Source organism: Gallinula chloropus (genome assembly GCF_964237585.1).
Source record: "Gallinula chloropus genome assembly, chromosome: 18".
Lineage (NCBI taxonomy): Eukaryota > Metazoa > Chordata > Aves > Gruiformes > Rallidae > Gallinula > Gallinula chloropus.
The window spans coordinates 8,437,048-8,458,302 of record NC_140103.1 but is presented as its reverse complement, the minus strand read 5'-3'; the positions used below and the strand labels follow the sequence as shown (position 1 = coordinate 8,458,302).

Here is a 21,255-nt window from a genome sequence, read left to right as displayed (position 1 = left end):
CCCCCAGCATGGCTGCAGAGCCAGTCACTCTCCAGGGAGCCCAGCGACACAAGGGGAGCTGGGGCTTGCTCTGCAGGGTGCTCCAACCAGAGAAAGGGAAGGAGAAGGTTTGGGAGCTAATTTAGAGCTTGGATTTCCTAAGCCTTTTCAGACATCCAGGCTATTGGCAGGCAGCATCACAGCCCCTGCCAGTCTCAGCGGCTATACAATGTCCTTCCCTTGGCAAGGGCAGCGGTGGGGAAAAAAACAACACACAAAAAACAAGGGACATGTGATGGAGAGCTTGGCTGAAGGCTCCCTCCCCCCCACCGACCTGCATGCCAAGGAGGAAGAGCATGGAAAAAGAGAAAAAAAGTGAAAAGTGGCCATTTAAAAAGCAAAGAAAGAACCCCCACCACTTGTTTTGCTAAGGAAAACATGGCTGAGCCAAGGGGCTGGAGCTGTGGCAGGAGGCAAATGGATGCAACCTGGGGCCACCACCCTTCAGGCAGCACAGGGACAGTGGGGCTCCCACTGCCACCTCACAGCCAGGAACAAGCAACTGCATTTTGCTCAGCACTCCTGCACCCCACACTGTAGTATGGAGCCCCCAAAAGCCACACCAAGGTCTCAGGGAGACACATCACTCTCAAGCCAGTGCCTTCATGCCAGTGGGGCTGCAGAGACAAGCACTGTGGGTATCAGGCCTGAGGGCGCAAGGAAGAAATAGTGGGGGTTTTGCCTCAGCTTCAGGACACAACAAGGCAGGGAGGTGGGGAAACCCCTGAAGGCTCCTCTCACCTCCCCAGGACACACAACAGTCCCCACAGAGGTGACTGCTCTGCTGAGGATGCTGCAGCAGGAGGGAGCTCACCAGCACCCTGAGGGTACAGAATCACTAGGTTGGAAAAGACCTTTGAGATTGAGTCCAACCACAGATGTCCTCTACTAACCCATATCCCCAAGCATCTCATCTACCCATCTTTTAAATACATCCAGGGTCAGTGACCCAACCCCCTCCCTGGGAAGCCTGTTCCAGTGCCCAATAACCCTCCCCAATGCTGAGCACATCACACTTGTGAAACTCTCTGCAGCTGGAGCATCTCAGCCAGGAGTAGCCACTTCTCAGGGAGGAACCAGATGAGTTTGATGTCTAATTGCTGGTTACACCCCCCACCAAGGGAGAAGGGAGCAACGAGACTGATCAGGAGAGCAAAGGGACACTTCCAGCATCCAGGCCAGGCACAGCCTGAGTGCAGCACACTCACACAGACCCCCAGTCTGGGTGACAGCAGAGATACACGCAGGCAAACAACCTAGGTAATTCCTGCTCCCCAAGGAGCACAGAGAGGGCTGAGGAATCACTTGACTCCTGTTTTGATAAGGTTATTCCCCAGTTCCTAGGACTAAGCAGCAGCTCCTAGAACAGCCTGGCCAACTCCTCTTCCTCCCCTTAGCCCCTGGATAACCAGATGAGCTGGGCTGCATGGCAGAGGGGGTTCAACCACATGGAAAAGTGAAGTGAAACCAGCTCCACACTACAGCCAAAGCTGTGGCATTCTCCCCAGCACAAGCCACAAGCATCCCAGGTGGATCCAGGAAAAAGTGGCCCCAAACCAGTACTGAGGATGCCTTGAGACAAAGTCAAATCAGCCCTCAGAGGGAGCTAAGATCTGTCAGCACAACCAGCATCCCCAAACCAGAGCATCACCAGGTAACTGAGTTTTAAGTTATCTGGTGTCAAACAGGACCAGTGACAAACTGGTTGTGTTGCCCCAGGCTCTTGGAGCCCCAGGCAGCGACAGCACCAGCACTTCCTCAAAGGGCATGTAAAGGTCACAGAAAAGTTTTTGCCAGCAGCTTACTCTCCTCCCAGGCCAGGGAAGGCATGGCCACATCCACATCCTGTAACCTCAGCCTAAGGCACAAGCCTGACTTAACTGGATGCCTCAGCAGAGGCACCTCGCAGCTTGTTAGCTGGATGCTGCGGGCGAGAAGAATCCTTGGCACTAATTCACGGGTAGGTCGATGTACCTGGAGCTGTTGCCTCATTGCTGTTTGTTTCCATGAGCCTTGCAGCGATCATCGCTTTTGTTTGCAGTTTGTAGATGAGCCTCTTCCTTACCTAATCCCACAGCTCAGATGGCTGGCAGCACACTGCTCCAGCCGCAAGGCACCCTCTGAAATACTCATCCCCCATCATCCCCCAACCATGGGAGGCTGCAGGCAGCTGAAGGACTGTTTTCCAAGGGGGTTACATACGTGCCCAAGCACACAGTGTCCTGAGGGGGTGAGGGGGTACTGTCCCAACAGCCACGCATCTCAAGCCCCTGCCATGAAGGGCAGGGGGAGAAGCAGCTGCCCTGCCCTCATCGAGGTCCCAGCCATCCCAAGGATGCAGCATGGGATCAGGTCTCCAGCACCCAGCTCCTGCCACCCCTCAGAGCCCTCACTGAGCTGCAGCCCAGCCTCAGCAGACCAGCAAGTTCAAATCATTAATTTCCACAGCAGAGGAAGCCTGACGGGCCCAGTGCTGGCATGAATAATGATGGATCTCCAGGAGGGACCAAGCAAAACCTGCAGCTTAATCACAGTGAGAGAATCCCTTTGGGGCATTAACACCTTCCACCCTGTCATTCCCCCCACCACAACTTCACACAGCTGCCATGCTGCTGCAGCACACAGTGCCCACACTGGGCTGTCCATCCCTTTACTTCTGCCTCATCCCCTGTGGAACAATGCTCCCCAAGCACTCCAGCCATTGCAAAACAAGTGGTAAATTCAGCTCTGGGCTGCTCTCCACTCCCCCTGCAATTGCTGCCATCAGCACCTTGGTTTTACCCTGAGCTCTTCAGTTTGGTGCAATGAGGAAAACCATGCCCAGAACAGCAGGAGAGCTCAGGCTTGCCTAAGGGGTGGCTGGGGATAAGTTCCTAAGATATGCCTCTGGGAAAGGAAACTGAGACACCTGACATTGCTGAAGCATCAGTTGGCTTTGCTGCTATCTCTGCAAGCAGGTTTCTTGCCTTCCCATCTAAAAATGAAAGAAAAAGGGGGTGGGGATGGTGTGGTGGTTTTCCACCCTGAGGAGTTAGAAAGAATCCCAGAATCTCCTAAACTGGCAGGGATCCATCAGGACCATCAGTCCAACTCCTGGCTCCACACAGGGCCAGCCAGGTCAGAGCATGGGACTGAGGGCATCGTCCAGATGCCTGTCCCTTCACCCCTCCTCGGCAGGAAGCCATAGACCTCCATGAGGTCTCCCCTCAGCCTCCTCTTCTCCAGGCTGCACAACCCCAGGGCCTCTCCTCATAATACTTCCTCTCCAGACCCTTCCCCATCCTTGTTACCCTCCTCTGGACACTCTCCAATAGTTTTGTGTCCCTCTTGTCCTGTGGCACCCAAAACTGCACCAAGGACTTGAGGTGAAGCCCCCGTAGCATGGCACAGAGTGGACCAATCCCCTCCCTGGACTGGCTGGTCATGCTGTGCTCAATGCACCCCAGGTTGGCCCTCCTGGTTGCCTGGGCACAACACTGGCTCACGGGTAACTTGCTGTCAACCAAGACCCCCAAATCCCCCTCAGCACAGCTGGCCTCCAGCATCTCATTCCTCAGTTGAGACTCCAGAAAGAACACAACCAGTTTCCCTGTTGGATGAAGAGCAACACACCGAATAGAGTGCCAAACCCCTGACAGGGGAGCATTTCCAGGCAGCTCTGGGGCTGCCTCCTGCTCCCTCCCTCTCCAGCCGCTGCCCTAATAAATCCATCCCAGCCCTGGGAAGCTCCCACCCAGGGCAAAGCCCAGCCAGTCCAAACAGCTCCCTTCAAAAATAATTATTTTCCTGCAGTTTTAGATAATTGGATTTTTAAAATAAGCACAATTAGGGTTGGGGTTTCACCCCCCACACCTTTTCCTTTGCTGTGCATCGGGAACGCAAAGGCTGCTGCTCGGAGCTGGTGGAGACCTTTCAAAGGCTGAAACAGAACTCGCTCCCTTCTGTCCAAGGGGATGGAGGTGGGAGGGAGGAGGTGGAGTGGGAGCAGTGACAGGTAAAAATAACTACACTTGGCCTGATGTTGCTCCCAATTAAGCCGGTGGGAATTTTGCCCAACTTCCTACAGCAGCAAGAGCCAGACACACACGTAAAAAAAGCCCTCTGCTCTATTAGCATCTCTATGACAATCAGGAAATAAAATTAAATCACATATCTAAGAACTTCTTCCCCCTATTTCACACCAATGGGTATTCGAGCATCCCTTCACCAGGGCTGGGCACTGCAGAGCCTGGAGATCAGGGAGCGATCAGATGGACATCGCCATCCCCCCTGGCTCTGCATCTCCTCTGGTTTAGGCACAGTGACTCCACAAAGAGCTTGGCTGAGTCTGTGGGTTTATTTTTTTTCAAGGAATGGTTTATCTGCTCCGACAGTTTCACATCAGCTGAAACTAAAGCATAAGTGGTTTCAGGGAGGATATGGAAAGTGTGGAAGAGTAGAAACATTTCATTCTGACACTTTCCTGAACAAAACACGCTCTGCCTTTTCACGGTGTAACATTGCCTTGTGAAACTAAGTCCAATTTATTTTTAAATGGGGGGAAAAAAAAAGCCCAAACTGAAAGCAAACATCATATTTCTGGGGACAAATACGATACTGCATTTCATCCTGCCGTTAACACTCCCATCTTCAGGTTTTGCCAATGAAATGGAAATTCAGTCTTTTGCAGTGCTGTGATGTAAAAATATTTCCCCGCCAGCTTGAAGCTATCCTGCATCAGGCTCACTGCAGCTCACCTTGACACAAGCCAATGCCTGACACTGACAGCATCTTAACCGATGCAAACGCTTCTACCTTACATTCACATGAGAACAACTACTGAGAGAAGGGGAATCTGTGGGAAACACAAAGTTTGAAGGAACAAGTCAGGTATTTTGCTCCTTGACTGCAGCCCAGCCTCAAAGCCCACAGGCTCTCCCTTGCAGCTGAAGCAAAGAAAGCAAAGCCCAGGGTGAGGAGCATCACCCAGCTCACTGCATCCCCAGGGTCAGAGCCCTACGCTGTATCAACTAAGCCAGAGACATCACACAAGTCCCTGGCACTCCTGCGCAGAGGCAAGGGGAGTGATGGGCTCCCCACACCCCACCAGCAAGGCAACAGCAGAAAAGCACCCTACACCTCACCAAGGAGCACCCTGAGGCAAGCAATCACAGCCTGTGGCCCGGGACAACACTCTCCATCACAGGCTACTGCTTCAGAGCCAGGGAGCCAGCCACCCCCAGAGAAATCCGCATCCACCAGAGTTTCCCCGGATTAGTTTCGTGACAGTTTTAATGCCATATGTAGTTTGGAGCCTGGCAGTTTAAAGCAATTAGATGTAGGCTGGTAGCTGCAAAGCATTTCTGTGTTTACGTCAATGTTTCAAAGGCAGCGATCAAATACTCCCAGCGCTTTACACACAGGATTAGCACGGGGTTCCCATGTGGAATTGTTCTCTCTGGAGCCCTGCAGCTTGGTGAGACCCACAGTGCCTGGATAGCCCAACCTGTGCAGGGCAGGGATGCTCCTTCCTCCACAATGACTCCACAAACCAGGAGCCAAGGTAGCAGTACCCCACCAAAGCCTGGTTTCCCCATCTGCTCCACCCAGTCTGAGAGGAAAAGCACCGAGAAAAGGTCAAGCTACAGCTATGCCCCACGGCGCTGTAGATGCACACGTATTTCTCCCAGACAGATGGCAGGAAGGGGAAGAGTGAGGAGGAGGAAGGAAGGGAACAAGTTCAAGACGAGAATCCGAGATCTGCACACTCCCCATGCAGCCCAGCACACCGTGAGATAAAAATACACGTCGTGATGTCGCCAGCAGCACGGAGGGACCCGCCACGGGGGCGCAGGCAGACACACATGACACCTTGCTGCGTGTCCCACCTTGAGCCGTGAGCCAACACCGCTCCAACGCTCCTCACCCCATCCCCAAAACCTTCTTCCAACTGTTCCTTTTCCATCTCCTCACTCCCTCAGCACACCCCCTCTTCCAGCACCAGCACCTCCGGACTACACCAGCCACCTTTCCAACGTGAGCTTTTACTTCTTCCCCTCCATCCTCGTTTCTCAGCACATTGAGGTTGGGAATTTTTCTACGGCTGCAGATCCCTCCCACGCATCCCATGCCATCTGCAACACCAAACCCCTCCTAAAAGCTTCCTATGGCTGCTCTTCCCTGCGAGACAGCTTTGATTGCTCTGGGGATGACACAAGAAAGTTAGCTTGCTGCTCAGTTTGGATGAACTAAGAGCATTTATTCAGCCTGGCTTTATCAGAGATGTAAATCAAGCGCTCTGGTTACATATTTTAACATTGGGGGGAGGGGGGGGTATCTGCTAGATAGAAGAGTATAAAGTATCTAAAGTATTCACAGTAACTAAGGCAGAAAACAGAGCGAGATTATTATTAAAAATTATTAACATAACAGGTGCCATTGTCACAAGTTGACATTTTAAAGACAAATTCCCCCCAAACGAATTCCCTAAATACTGGAGCGCACTGTTAACCACATTTAGTCCCTGTTTTATGCCAACTCCACAAAGGAGGAGGAGAGGGGAGAAGAGGGGGAGGGTGAATGAACAAGGCTGCTTCTCCCAGCCAAGAACAGTTGGGTAATGGCACCTTAGGGAAATGAAACTTAAAGCCAAAGACTGTCCCCACCCTGCGACAGTTCAAACTCTACCAACTGCATCAGGACCCCTGACCTCACTGGTTCACGTGCAGGACTTCACTACAGTCTCCAAGGTGCTTCAGACAGCATGAGGGACATGAAGGTTTTCAGTACAAAACCTGAGCTTTCACCCATGCTTAACTGCTGTCCCCAGATCCATAGAGCAGTCAGCCCCACTGCCTGGAGCCACTGGATCCAGCAAAGGTCCCACTAGCTCCTTTAGCCACCCCAAAGCAGTTCAGAGAGAGCATAGGGCCACCTGCAGCAGACCTGTGTGGACTGCTGATGGGACGCTGCCCCAGACAAGGTGCTAACACCTTGGTCTGTCACCAGCACAGAGCACACAGCTCCCATCCAGCTCCTGGAGGTCTGGGGATGCTCGGGTCATCCCCCATTGGGGTGGGCACCTGCAAGAGAGGAACGGGGACAGGATTCTCACCCAGGGACACACTGAACCCAGCTGCTGAGGTCTTGGGCTTTTCCTTTTGTTTTTTTAATAAAAACAGCTCATTGGAGATCAATTTAGCTTTTTAATACCTTTCAGATAAGGAAATCTGCTGCAGCAGCAATTCTCTCCCTACCTTAATTAATTCCTAAACATATCACAAGCTGGAAGCGGATGTTTTATGAATCTGGTTGACCTCCTGGTGCAGAAATGATGACACAGATGTTGTGCCTTCGAATCTACCTCATTACTCACATTACACCATTTTTTCCCCTATTGAGCTGGCTGACAGGAGAACTCCTGTGCTGCCATCAGCAAGACACACTGCAAGGAGTCAGAGTAGAGCCCAGGAAACATTCTGCATCCACTGGAGCATCTAGGTCCATCAGAATGGACAGCTATCCTGCAGGACTTGCTGCTGTGAGGACAGGATCAGGAGGGAATCAAATCCATCAGGAGGTTTTGTAGGATGGAAGACAAAATACTGCTGGGCAAGAAAAGGAGACACCAGGGTAATGACAGCCAGGCAGAGGGGAACACTGGAGGTGAAGGAGCCTCCAAAGCCCATGAGACCTGGAGTGATGGACCCCTCAAAGAGCTATTTGTTGGGGAGGATGGGAATCACCCCAGCTCTGTGAAGAGTTTTCAGCAACCTCTCCCTCCCCCAGTAAATGCTGGCTGAGCCCAGTTGCGCCAGTATGATGTTATATTCACCTGTGGGAAGGAGAGTAACAGCTGCCAGCACAAGCAGATAGAAAGGTGATTGAGGCTTGTGCAGCTCTTTGGAGGATACTTCACTGCCCTGCCCAGCACAATGGATGGATGCTGTCCTCAGGGCACCCCAGGGGTCATCCTGCCAGGGTATAGTTGCCATTGCATCCCAGTGACAGTACAGGACAAGCATGATGCCACCCACACACAATGCTTTGTGCAGCCGAGCCAAAAGAGTCCTGGCTCCCCAAGGAAGCATGGGTGGCAGAGCATGGAAGGAGAGAGGGAGAGCTGTGATACAGGTCACAGATAACAGCCAAAAAAAGAAGACAAAAAAGTGGTAAAGGCAAATGAATGCATCTGTCACAGCCCTCTGGGTGACAGCAGCAGCTCCTAAGCCTCTCACTTGCTTAAGAAACTAAAGAGCTGCCCCAGCCTGAGGCAGCCACGAGAAACCACGCTCGCTGGGACCCACCTGCACAGTGCCTTGGGCCCACGGGACCCCTCTCTGGCCCCACTTCAGAGCAGGATGCTAAATCAGAGCGAAGCGTTTAACAGCACGCCTTATCCCCAGCTCAGGGGCTGGCGGAGCACCGCACCGACGGCTGATCATTAGGGAAACATCAAGATGCGCAAGAACAAGGAGGAAAAAGGAAACTCGTATAAATAAGAGCTAAAAAAAAAACCCACTGGGAGACCTAGCAACCAGCAGCTAACTTGTCTACTGCCAGTAAGAGCCAGCAGAAAGTAGGCATTAAACATAAAAAAAATAATAATATAAAAAAAGCAGCCTGATGAGGTCTGGTCACCTTTTATTCCAGACACTGAAACGCTCCCTTGTGGGGTGATGGCAGGAGATGAAACAAGGCTTTTGCTTGTTACCAGTCTCAAAAAAGCTGGTTTTTGCAAAGGCAATGCACAGCTTGTTCACATGGCACAGTCCTGGCTCTGCCAGCACTTTTACCAGCATCACACCTGGGATGGAAAACTCATGCCTTTGCCAGCAGGATGGGACACGGCTCAGCATCCTCTTCCCAAACCTGCATCTCAGGTGCCTACAGGGTCAGGAGGAGGCACTGGCTGTAACAGCCCTGCTGAAGGTCTGCAAGGTGAGTCAACGCAGAGATAAAACGTGCCTGTCCTACCCATCCTCACCCCTCCATCTCCTCAGAGCCTGGAAAACAAGCCCCCACCTCCAGCGAGTGCTGCTGGATGTGGCCCTGGGTCTGAATCTACCGTGACACAGAGCAATAATTAAAGAGGGACACAAGATGGTGGGGAACAAAGAGCAAAAATAATCTCTTATGTTTTGTTAAATTCAGCAATTTACAAGGCTGGAATAATTAGTGGTTTAAAATGTTTTGACACAAGCAGCCCCAATAATCATGATAAATCATATCAGGCATACGCCCAGATCCTTGAAGTGACAGATGACAAACAGAGCAGTGACAAGACGCTCCATCACGCAGGGAATCATTGAGTTAATGGAAGAATTATTGCTTCTGAAATCCACTCCAGTCCTGTTGTGGGGAACATTCCAATTTATCAAAGCCAAATGAACATTAATTGCTGCAGCCTGGTAAGTTTTCGAGCTGCTGTGACCTTCATTGAATTTTAATCCAAAACAGATAAGATTTACTTCCACACAAGAGGAAACAACACAATTAAACCCAAATGACAGCTAAGATTATGGGGGAAAAAACACAACAGGCATAATGACAAAAATATTGATTCCTTTCTACTTGACACTGAGGAAAAAAAAAGTAAATAAATAAAATCTAGCATTTGCATATTTGGGGTTTTTTTTCCATTCTTCCCTTCTTTTCATTTGGGAGACAAATTTCAGATGCTCAAGCCAAGAGGAAAGGAGTGGCAGACAGTAATGGAGACTGAATTTCCTTTAACTGCAGTAATTAATGTTATGTCTCATTGGGGAGAGATTAAGAAAAAACAGTGAGGAAAGGGGGAAAAAAAATAAAAATCATGTATTATTTTGCTGTTAAATATGCCCTTGAGCCTGGGGAGGGAAGTGTGAAGAGGGTCATAGATGCCCACAGCTTTTGCAGGGGCAGCCCGTGGCCCCAGGAACATGGACACTGATGGCCCCTTTCCTGCCACCCCGGAAGCAAACCCACCCCAAAGCAGAAAGTCAGGCACAGAGAGCCAAAATCATTGGGGAAAAAGAGAGTAAACCCAGGATTTACCCTCACCAGCCTCTCCCCAGAGCCCCCCTTGGAGCACAGAGGTGGTCTTGGCTGGAGAGGCAGAGCAGGAGCAACCAGCCAAGCCATACCCATCTACACAAATTCAAACCAACATTCCCATCAGAGGGAGCTCAGTTTGGAAATGTCTCACTGCCCAATAAAGCTTTGCCAGAGTACTCCCTGAGCACAGGATTAGAGAGGTTCCCCAGGCAAACCTTCCCCAGCTTTCTATAACTCAGCCCGAGGACTGAAGACAGGTAAAAGCAAGTGTTACAGCCACTTAGGAGGCTGGTTCCGTGCAACCCCCTGTACTGAGATCTGGTGGCTGCTGAGGAGGGCATGAGGGATGGGGGATTGCTGAGATGCCATCTAGCTGGTGTGGGGGGAGGAAAGGAAAAACATGGGAAAGCAGCTTGAGCAGAGCTTGGTTAAATATTTCCACCAAGAAACAAAGTCTTTTGCCCCATTTCACTTTAGCTATGTAACTCCACAGGGTTTTGAGTGGGACAAAAACCCAACAAAACGCAGGTTTAGCTTCTGCTACTAACTCAAAACCAGGCTCAGGTTAACTCAAAAAGTTAGATTAATGTAAAAAAACCCCAAAACCACAGGGACAGGAAATTTTCAAGCCAGTGCTGCAATCCTGACCCAGGGCCTCTAGCCCCTCCCAGGGCTGCACACCCAGCCCAGACCCTATCATAGATCCACATTCCTGCCAGGACTTTGGCTTCCATTGCAAGGAATATCAGGATTGATAAAGAAAATGGAATTACGTCTCATTCGGCACAAGACAATCTCTTCTCTCTTGCCCTTGCTGCTCTTCTGCTCTAGGAGAGGCTCAGGGTGCTAGGATACAAGTCTCACAATAAAGCCATAGATGTTCCCATGTCATTGGCTTCAGTGACATGGGGCAAAGCATATGTCCATTGGCCAACCCAGGATTAATGTAAAAACATTTCTCCTGTGATATGCCCAGAAACACCTTCAGCTCCACCCCACCAGCATCACTGCTCCAGTGCTCCAAGGCACCACAGATTAAGGCTCTAGGCAAGAATTTCTCAAAGAAACTAATTTTTCTCTCCAAAGCATCAATCCACAACAAACATTACGCTGTTTATTAGCTTCAGCAAGGGCTGAGGACCAGGATTGAATCTCTCCCTACTGAACAAAACCTGTATTTCGAGCAATTGCACTGATCTCCAAACTCCCAGCAGCCACAGACCTCTTCTCCATGGCTCAGGTTTTCCCACAATAGCCAAGCAATCCCACACTCAAACCAAGGATTAATTTTTTCACGCTCCAGATTTGTTTTTTTCCTGCCTTCATTCCTTGCTCTGTCTCCATTTTCAGGCTCATTTTCTAGGTATACCAGTTTTACCTTCTTCCCCTCCAAAACTCCATCACACTGACATTTTTAGCAGGACATAAGAAATATCTCCTACCCAACCCAGTAGGCTGTAGCCCCCAATTCCTCTCCCTTCTGCCCTCTTGCTATCATGCTGCCTCTTATCTTGCCCAACAGCCTCAGTGCAAAGCCTCTCCCTGTGCTCAATCCACAGCCCCACCAACAACGAATGAGACACTCAAAATAACAGATCTGAGTTGTAAAAACCAAATAGCCACTTGCTCAAATTGGGAGAAAAGACTTTGGGCAGCCTCTACTCCTCCTTCCAAAAGGAAGGACAGGAAGTGTGGAGATGATGCGAGGCTTTCCAGCTATGAGCAGATGCAGAAGGTTGCTTCAACGGGAACCCCAACCCTAGAGAAGACTGATGACACTAATATACACAGGGTGAATAGATGACACTAATATACACTGGATCATAGAATCACAGACTGGTCTGGGTTGGAAGGGATCACAGAGCTCCAACCCCCCTGCCACAGGCAGGGACACCAACCTCCAGGCCTGGAGCTACACAAGGTTGCCCAGGGCCCCATCCAACCTGGCCTTGAACACCCCCAGGGATGGGGCATCCACCTCCTCTCTGGGCAGCCTGTTCCAGCACCTCACCACTCTCTCTGTAAAGAGCTTCCCCCTAATATCTAATCTAAATCTTCCTTCCTTCAGCTTTAATCCATCCCCCTTGTCGTGCCATTGTCTGCCCTTTGGAAGAGCTGATTCCCCTCCTGTTCCTCTGCTCCCTTCAGGTACTGGAAGGCTGCAACGAGGTCCCCCCACAGCCTTCTCTTCTCCAGGCTGAACCAGCCCAGCTCCCTCAGCCTCTCTTCATAAGGGAGCTGCTCCAGCCCTCTGATCATCTTCATGGCTCCTCTGACCCCTCTCCAACAGTCCATATTTTTCTTGTACTGGGGCCTCAGCTCTGGACACAGGACTCCAGCTGGGGCCTCAGGAGGGCAGAGTAGAGAGGGACAATCACCTCCCTGTCTCTGCTGGCCACCCCTCTTCTGATGGAAGGCTACACAAGCCTAACTTTTTTCTTTTATTGACAGGATCGTTTATCCCAGTGGGAGTTAAGGGACACTACAGTTAATCACATTTTACAGATGGGGCTCTAAAGCACAGAGGGATAATGGACCAGATCTAAATACGTAGGCAACCACCTCATAAGAGACTGAAATAAGCATTTTAAAAGGCAGAGCACATACACAATATGTTAATAAAAGGTCACATAAACACCTGAGATGGAGATATTCAAAGCATCTGGATCATCTTTTTACTTTTAGGTCAGGCTCATCCTTTGCAAAAGGAGGACATCCCACTGTAGCCCACATCCACTTGACAGGTTAAATTCAGTTGCAGAAGGCTTCAAGAAGAGACAACCAAGCCCAAAATCTTGTCTTTGCACAAGACAAGACCAAGGAGAAATACTGCTCACACCTCACCTGAGGCGGGAGGAACCACAAGCTTCCTTCTCACCCTCCCAACAGTTTCTTCCCTGTTGCTTTGTTTCATTGCCTTTTCTTGAAAAGCACTCTGGGTTTTTCCCTGGCCCATTCAAACACATCCTTCCCTCTCTGGCCCAACTGAGAAGGCACATGGGTTTTTGCAAACTGGACTTGCCACCCTGCTCTTCATTACCACCCTCCCACCATGGCTTGGCTGCCAGCCACTGTCCCCTCCCAAAGCACCCTCCGTCCCCTCTGATACCGTGGGCAGCTTTGACTCACCATGACCGAGATATGAAGAATGTGCATCTGCTCCTCCACGATCTCCGAAGGCTCCTGGAGGCTGGGTGGGGTGGCCCGGGAGAGCTGCTCAGCGCTGCTCATGGAGACATGGAAGTACAAGGTGCCGTTCTCCAGCCACTGCTGCTTCCAGTGCACCAGGGAAATGTCAGCCACGGTCCCCGACATCTCTGCAGGGACAAAGCACACCCACTGAGCATCAGTTTTCTCCACGGTGATAAAAGGTGGTGTTCTTAACAGTCCTGGAAATCAGGAACTTATCCCTTGCACTGCTTCTGATCTGCAGGATGAGCTTGAGCACTGGTTTTTGACCTTTCTTTGCTGTTTTCCCCCATGTACAAACAGTAACACTTGTGTCCTGCAATAAAAAGCAAGGGGCTACGAGGTGCCTCAGGACTTTTGCACTGGAAAGGTAACAACAGTAAATAACACATTGCACAAGGCACCTTTAGTCTCTACATCTCTCCCAGCAAAGAGGCTGGGCAAAGCTCTTACAGAGCCCAAAGGGAGATCTGTGCCCAGCATGAGGCAGAGGGAAGACACTTGGTGCCAAGCAAGCCCAATCACAGGCATCGGTATGTACTCTGCTTACAATTAAATCTTCAGCAGGGATGGCCCCAGCTAAAAAGCAACAGTAAGAAGAGATAACCACCTGGCTTGACAAATACACCATGGCCTTGGGGTTATATGTCTGCTGGTTTTCTCCACAGCCTTCAGTTAGCGTTACATTCCACCCCATCCTGATTCACGGCACGAAACAGCCTGTGAGCCAGGATTACAGCATCCCAGCACACACATCTGCTAAGGCAGCTTCCCCTGACCCAGGGTACAACACCCAACTCACTAGGGGCTCGGACAACCCAGGCAGCCCCAGATCTGCAGATCTGCATGGCCAGAGCCAGCAGCTCCCAGCCGCAGCTCCCGCCTTGGCCAGGCAGCGCAGAGCAGGCAGGAGTGCTGACAGCTCCACAGCTGCCCATCAAGTTTAAACGGATCTCTGCGAAGAACTGATTTGGCAGTTTGGCAGCAGAATCCAAGCCCAAAAAAAAAATACTAGCACAAAATGAGCCAAAATATTTCTCCTTCCACCACCTCTTTCTTTGTGTTTGTTTTTCCATTTGCAATATAAGCAATGGGAAGCAAGTCAGGTCCTCTTAGTCACTGGGCCCACAGCTCCAGCAATCTCCCGCTTTGCAAGAGACCTGTTTCCTTCCTGTTTGGGAGCAGCAACCAGCTATAGCGGACCATGACTCGCAGCCTGCATGGTGTGCCTGCTCCAGAAAGGCCAACAGCAGGACATCAGGGTCCCCTGGCACCATGGGGGAAGTGCAGACACAGTCCTCCGTGCCTCAACATAAAGCATCACACACAAGAGGGTCACAGCAGGCAGGATGGGGCTTGTTCCCCTGACAAAAAAAGCAGCCCCATGGACTGCAAGACCAGGCACTTCCACAGACCCACATCACAACCCACCAAACGCACCTTCTTTATCCTTCATAACAGCTTTTCTTACCCCTGAAATCAATAGGCTTTCCAGAAGCAAGCTCCTGGCTTTCCACCCTGGACCAAAGCAGACCCAAACACCCCTTGGTCCCAAAGACGTGCCCATCACACCCCAGGGTCCTGCTGGATCCCCCCTCACTGCACAGCCCAGCTGAGGGCAGGGACAAGGTTACCCCATTACTCCCTGATTCAGCACCTCACTAATTATACTACTGACAAACCTGAGCCAGCTGCAGTTACCCAAATCTAATCAGAGGGCTGTGCTCATTATCTCTGCCTCCCGAGCACAGTGCTGGTCGTTATCCCCAATCTCTGTGCACATCTGAGCACTCAAAGAGGAAAAAACTAAACAGCTCCTGACCATGCATGGGATCCATCAAGAGCCCACACTTGCACTTCACAGGGGATGCGTGAACTCCCTGTCACATCTCTGTCACTGCAATGAGATCGCTCCTAATAATCCCTTCCCTCCTTTAATATAATGAGACGATTGCTGGAGCAAATCGGTAGCAAGAGGTGTTGCTTGCACTCTTTACCCTGTAAATGAAGCCAGCCCTGGGGCTGACACTGCAGGACAGCAGCCTGCACAGTGCCTGTGAAGCTAGCAAAATGAGGTTTGTGTCTCTCATGGCCAAAGAGGCTAAAGCAGAAGGGTTCTTATAGTGGGAAAGGAAAGAAGAAAACTAGAGGAATATCAGGGCTGCTTAATTGCAGTCGTCTTCCTAGCAATACTTCAAAGGTCTGTACTGAAAAGCATCTCCTTGTCTAATTAAAATTGCAACAGATGCTACTTTTAGGACTAAAAGCAGTAACTCATCTCTAGGACAAACATCACAACCTCCTCTACAGAGGCAAACAGGCCATGAGCCAGCACCACCAGCCAGGGCTCTGGTTATGCAAAGCCACCATAGCTGTGCTCAGAGGGACAGGCACCCATAGGAGAGGACGATTTACAATGCTACCCACTCATCACACACACATCCCTGCAGCAGACCTTTCCAAATCAGCTCAGGAAATGAAGTTACACTGCCCAGCCCTGACATGGGTGCCACCAGGACCCCACCGCTACAGCTTCCAGAGGCTACACCACATTAAGGAAGCAGGAAGATGGGGGGAGAAAACCCCTCCAGGGTCAATCCTTCTCCAAACATTTTTCCCCCCCACCCTTGCACACACATTTTTTTGCATGGGATGTTTAAAAGGATCACAGGGAACATTTCTGGGGAGTTCTGAGATATAGGCAATTTTTTTTGCATTTTAGCCTAGACTGAAGATAAGCCTGTTTCACTTTCAAAAGGTCTCTTCCAAAAGTAGAAACTTCAATTTAACATTCAATTCACAATTTTAAGCCAACCCAGCAGCGAGGCGGGTTCTGATGGAGGTTGGCTTGCTGAGCCTGGGTACCACTTACGTACATTTATAAATACCTGCATGCTCCTCACCCCCACAGCCCTTGTTGTGGGAAACCTGGCCATTACTACTCCCAGCCTTGCCAGGACATCACGAGCCTTCAATCAAATTTGCTGCTTACCAAAACCAAAAAGCCTTTTCAAGCCCTGTTAACTGCTGAACACTTCAATATCCAAACACAGGGAAGTTTCCTGGCCTCATATACTTGACATGAATATTACACTGCCTGTGTTTCACTGGACACGCGCTGTCACTCCACTATCTACACGGTAGTTACAGCAGCGATAGCCCGTCCATCAGAAAGGATGCAATAGTCTGCAGTGAGATTGCCTGTTATCTGAGCTTTCAAATGGTTTTAGAACAAATTAAGGGCATTCCTGCACCAAACCGGAATGAGATAGAGTTAAGGTTTTAAATGGGCAGCAATGGAAAGGCACTTGTAGTCTACAGCTATTTAAAAGCTCAGCATCGTTCAGACAGGCAGCTCTCAGATAGGGTTTGTGCACGACTGCGTGGCTGTAACACAGAGTACAACAGCCCCAGGGACTGAGCATCACTTACCATCCGCCTTCTTACCTGCTCACTGTGCCCAGCAGAGAGTAGCAGGGATGAAAAAGGTGCCAACAGCACCCAGCCAGGCCCCTCAGACCCCAAAGCCTGCATTTAGTCGCATTTCATGGTCCCAGAGCAGCAGACCCAAAGAACTTCACCCCCCTGCCACAGCAGAGATATATGCTCTGCCCCAACTCTTCACACCTGCCCTTCATCCCCCATCACACAGCCCAGCCAACCCCAAGCAGCCCTGCTTTGCCCTGCCCCTCCCTCATCCCCCAGCTTCCTCCCCCTCCCCCTCGATGGTTGGAATTTAAGGGCACACAGAACACTTTCTCCTTTTCTGCCCTTCCTCAAGCTCTGGGTTTCATATCACTACAATTTTAATGTTTTCCTTGGAAATCAAATATGTGACACAAATAAAACCCTTCTTAGGGCTCAGCCCCCCCAACCCAGGCTCATGCCCATGTGGTTGCTTGCCCAGGACAACATGGGGGGAGGGAGAGGACAACAGCAACCACAGCAAGATCCCTTCCAACCAAGTCTCTGCTTCCATTTTCCCCTTGCCATTGCTCCGATCCTTACATATAAACATTTCATTGAAGTCTTCAACTCGTATTACAATCAAACTTAAAAGCAGAAAGGCCTAAATGCATTTGGTTGGGAACCAAGACGATTCCCATAAAAGCAGATTATGCTGACATGATGAATATAAAATGAAACAGCAGATATTAAAGTTGGAGGATTGTTACTCCATGCCTTCGGGCTCCTGGCTGCCTCACTCACCTCCTCCCTCTTCTCTGCCCCCTCCTGTGCTGTTTCACTGAAGGCAGGGAGCAGGCAGAGATAGCCTTTTCACCTCTGTCTTCTCCGAGGCAGGCTGCCAGGCTTGAAATATTCACTAGCTCCCCCGTCCAGCCCCCTTCCCTCCCCCAACCTTATGCAATGCTTCAACATCCATCACTTACTCGGGAGGTTGCAGCCCTGCCTTATCTGTCACGGCGCTTTACAAAGCCTGTTTTGTATTTAATTGGCTTGTTCTCGCTAATCTACCATGATTATTGTATTTTTATTTAATTCCTGAAGGTCATTATTAAAATAAGCCATTTTGCTTGCAGCAGTTTATCCCCACACGGTTCCCCACCGCCGGATAACCAGACCCTGCTTTGTGCTTTCCCCTTCTCTCTTCTCCCCTCTGACCCCAGGACCCACCAGAAACCTTCACTTCACAACAAGGACCAACTCCTTGGTGTGATGAGTGGGATGCCTGTGAGTAATTTCCAATGCACATATCCAGGCTCCTTCTGCCTTCCTCCTCGCCACCTGCTTCATCCCAGCAGGACCTGCACCCTGCAGCCAGACTTCATCAGCTCACCTGCACAACTCATCCTCTTAATCTGCTGGCAGGGGGAAGGCTGGAGATCTGATCAGCGATTGTATTTCCTTTCACTGCAGGGCCAGAAACACAATCCCACCTCACACAAAAAGCCACCACCGACAACCACGCTGTCCTCTTCTTGCATCACCCCTCAGCCTTACAACCCCGTTTCTATTAGTCCGGGGGTTCTTCTGAGTTAATGTTCTCCAGAGGCACCAACCTCTGGTGAAATGTTAGTTTATAGATTCCTCAATGCTAGCTACCACTTATGCTAATAAACCAAATTTATGCAGAAAGTCATAAACAGCCGCTCTCCCCAGCGCCCTTGCCAGCACAGGATTGCTCCCCGCGGAATAGATTATCGCTCTCCGTGCAGACTGGCTCCAAAACGACTCCAGTAATGGGGCTTCCCCCATGCTCCCCGGGGGACTATTCTGCAGTCAAACGGGCCCTAACAGTTCTAATGGCTTGGGTCCTTTGGTGGCAATGTGGTAAGGTTTTCTCATCCTAATCATTAGCTCAGTTCATTCGGGTTTTTTTATCCTTTCCCTCTGCTCATTTTTTAACGTGTTCCTTCCCCTTCTACATCTACTCCCCTGCTCCTCCCCACCCCACCCCCCTGCAGTATTCCCTAGGGCAACAAGCAAATGCAGCTGCAGATCGTAAAAAGTAATAGAGAAGCTCTGAAGTTTAAGAAGGGGAGAAAAAAAGATGACAAGCTCTCTCTGATCATCTCTTTTCAAAGGCCCTGTCTGTAAGGAACACAGGGCTGTACCCGCAGGGCATTTCAGGGGTGGCTTCGGCACTCTGTGTGTCTGCTGGGACATGGCACGTGTGCGGGGATGGTGCCAGAGGGAGGAGGGCTTCAGGGAGCTTCGGTCTTGGGGTGGTTCATGGGGTACCCCATCAACACCATGGGCAGGCTGGGGCACTCTCTCTGCATCCCATTTGCTCTGCCAGCAGCATCACACATCTGATGTTGGAAGGGCAAAATGTCAGGCACCCCAGGGCTGGATGGGATTTGCAGCAAAGTGGGTTTGACTATTTTTAGGCTTTGTTCAAATCGCCTGGAAGGACAAGAACAAGAAGCCAGGTTTCGGGCATGCTCCTGGGACCAGCCACCTCAAAGACTGTATAGATGTGATAAGAGCTGAGCTGTCACTGAAGGATTCCTGACAATCAAAGCAACATAACTGAAGGTGAGGGCAGATCTTAAGATCACAGCAGGGACCCAAAAACCAAGAGACCCCCCTCTGTTCAGACGAGAGCTTGCCTTTCCCCATGGCTGGGCTGGAGAGGCACAGAGCGTGATCACAGCATCCCTGGGCAGACCACCCCCCCCACTCTGTGCTGCTGGGGACTGTCCCACACTGGCCTTTGAGCATCCTGAGTGCAGACAGCTGTGATGAGGTGGTGGTGGTGGTGTTCCCATCTCCACAGCGCCTCGGCCAAAAATCCTTCCCAGAGACTCTGCCCCATGCAGGGGTGACTCCCAGGCTGAGCTGATTGATGCTTTTGGCAAAAGTAAGGAGCCACCAAGCACCCCAGCAACCCTTCCCTCATGGCTACCAGCACCCCCAGTTTCTCAAAAACGTTGGGAGCCGATCTCACCCATCTCAGCTTGAGGGCTTGAAGAGTTACACCACTTCCCAGCAAAACTCTCCCCATGGGTGGCAATGCAGTGGGAGCAAGGTTTGTGGGGACACCCACACCCACTACACAGGGGTCACGGCCCCCTTTCGCCTGGTGCTCTTCCCAAGCCCATTCACCTCTGCAGGAAAAGGGATTATCCTCTTCAGCACAGCACAAAGCAGGACACACACAGCCCAGCATGGCTGAGGGGGCTGTGAGGGAACTGATGCATTGGGCTGATCAATGCAGTCACTGGCACTTGAGGTCAGGCCCTGGGTCCCCACACAAGAAGTGCTCCCCTCGCCACCCTCATGCTTCACTATTGAGCTATTAGAGCTGGACCAGCTACCCCAAGAGCAGTCCACAGCATCTGGCCAACTTTCGGCCCTCAACCTTCCCTGCCTGAACCCCAACTCAGCTCCAGCCCTTTGTGGGGGACAGCCTGTGCAATCTGCCACAAGCTGTGTGACACTCCTGAGCCCAGGGATGCTACTGGATACTACATGAACTCCAGTTCATGGCAGGGATAGTGACCCCCAACAGTATGTTTGGGTTCTTCCTGTCCCTCCACTAACGTTCACTCACACACTTCCTTTTTTTCCCTTTTTTTTTTTTTCTAAGGGAATATTTAGGTAGATGTAATTATTCTGCAATGCAGCAAGAGGTCACAGAATTGTATCATCACACAGATAGTCCAGGAGAGGAGACAGGGTGAGCAGGGAGGGCAGGAAGAGCGTCTTCTGCTGCTCAGCCCCTGGAAACTTTGAGAAAACTGGAGGGTCGGGCTTTTCCAGCTCTCAGCCTGGAGCCTCCTACCCCGTCTCCACATCCCTCTGGCCTTTCTAATCGCAGGCTTTACGGTCCCTATATATATGACAGCGAGCAGGTATCGATTTGCCCACGCTGCCTACAGATCATAATTTGACTCCACGCACCCTAAAGAAGCTCAGCACACGCTCCGTGTTCTTACAGCTGCTTTGATTGCAATTCAGTCTCTAGTACATTACCCTTATTTATAATGCCAGGGCTTCAGCGTGGCGCCTCAGGCGCTCTAAAATTATTACAGGGCCCTTTTGACTTTCAATTCCCTTCCATTCAATTCCATTTTTATTTGTCAGCAGAGACGCCCATTGACCAGCGGTGGAAGCCGGGCGTGCAGGCAGACGGCACCGCCGCCTCTTCAACCCATCCGACAGAAATTACTCGTGTGCAGCTCGACACGCTGGGTCAGCTCGGTTTGAACAAGAAATTCTGGGTCTGGCAGAGCAGCTGGTAGAGTGCTCCTGGGTGTAGCTTCCGCTGAGAGATGAGATGCCCGGGTTTGGAGCAGCACTAGGGTGCTGAGCTGCACACAGCCCCTCCACAGTGCCATCCACCCCCCTGATGCAGCCATCATTAACAAAAAAAAGGGAAGGAAAATGGAAATTTGAAGCATCAGAGAGCCAGGGGCAGGATGGAAGAGGGGTGGGTATGAATGCAGTGCCCTGAGATTTCGTTCAGCAGCCACCCTCAATTCCCACCCTGCCATTCAGCACAGCACTTTGCTTGCAAGGTGCTTTGGGATTACAGTGAGAAGCTTG

At 50.8% G+C, this 21,255-nt stretch overlaps 1 protein-coding gene across 1 annotated transcript in view; it reads right to left on the bottom strand.

Annotated features, from left to right (window-relative positions):
• The window catches only part of ASTN2 (astrotactin 2), a gene marked incomplete at its 5' end in the record, with an annotated part of 343,253 nt that overhangs the window by 274,421 nt on the left and 47,577 nt on the right, over positions 1–21,255 (bottom strand). Inside the window, one exon of the mRNA XM_084272571.1 lies at positions 13,183–13,370. Coding sequence (XP_084128697.1) covers positions 13,183–13,370 — 188 coding nt within the window. The remainder of the gene's footprint in view (positions 1–13,182; positions 13,371–21,255) is intronic.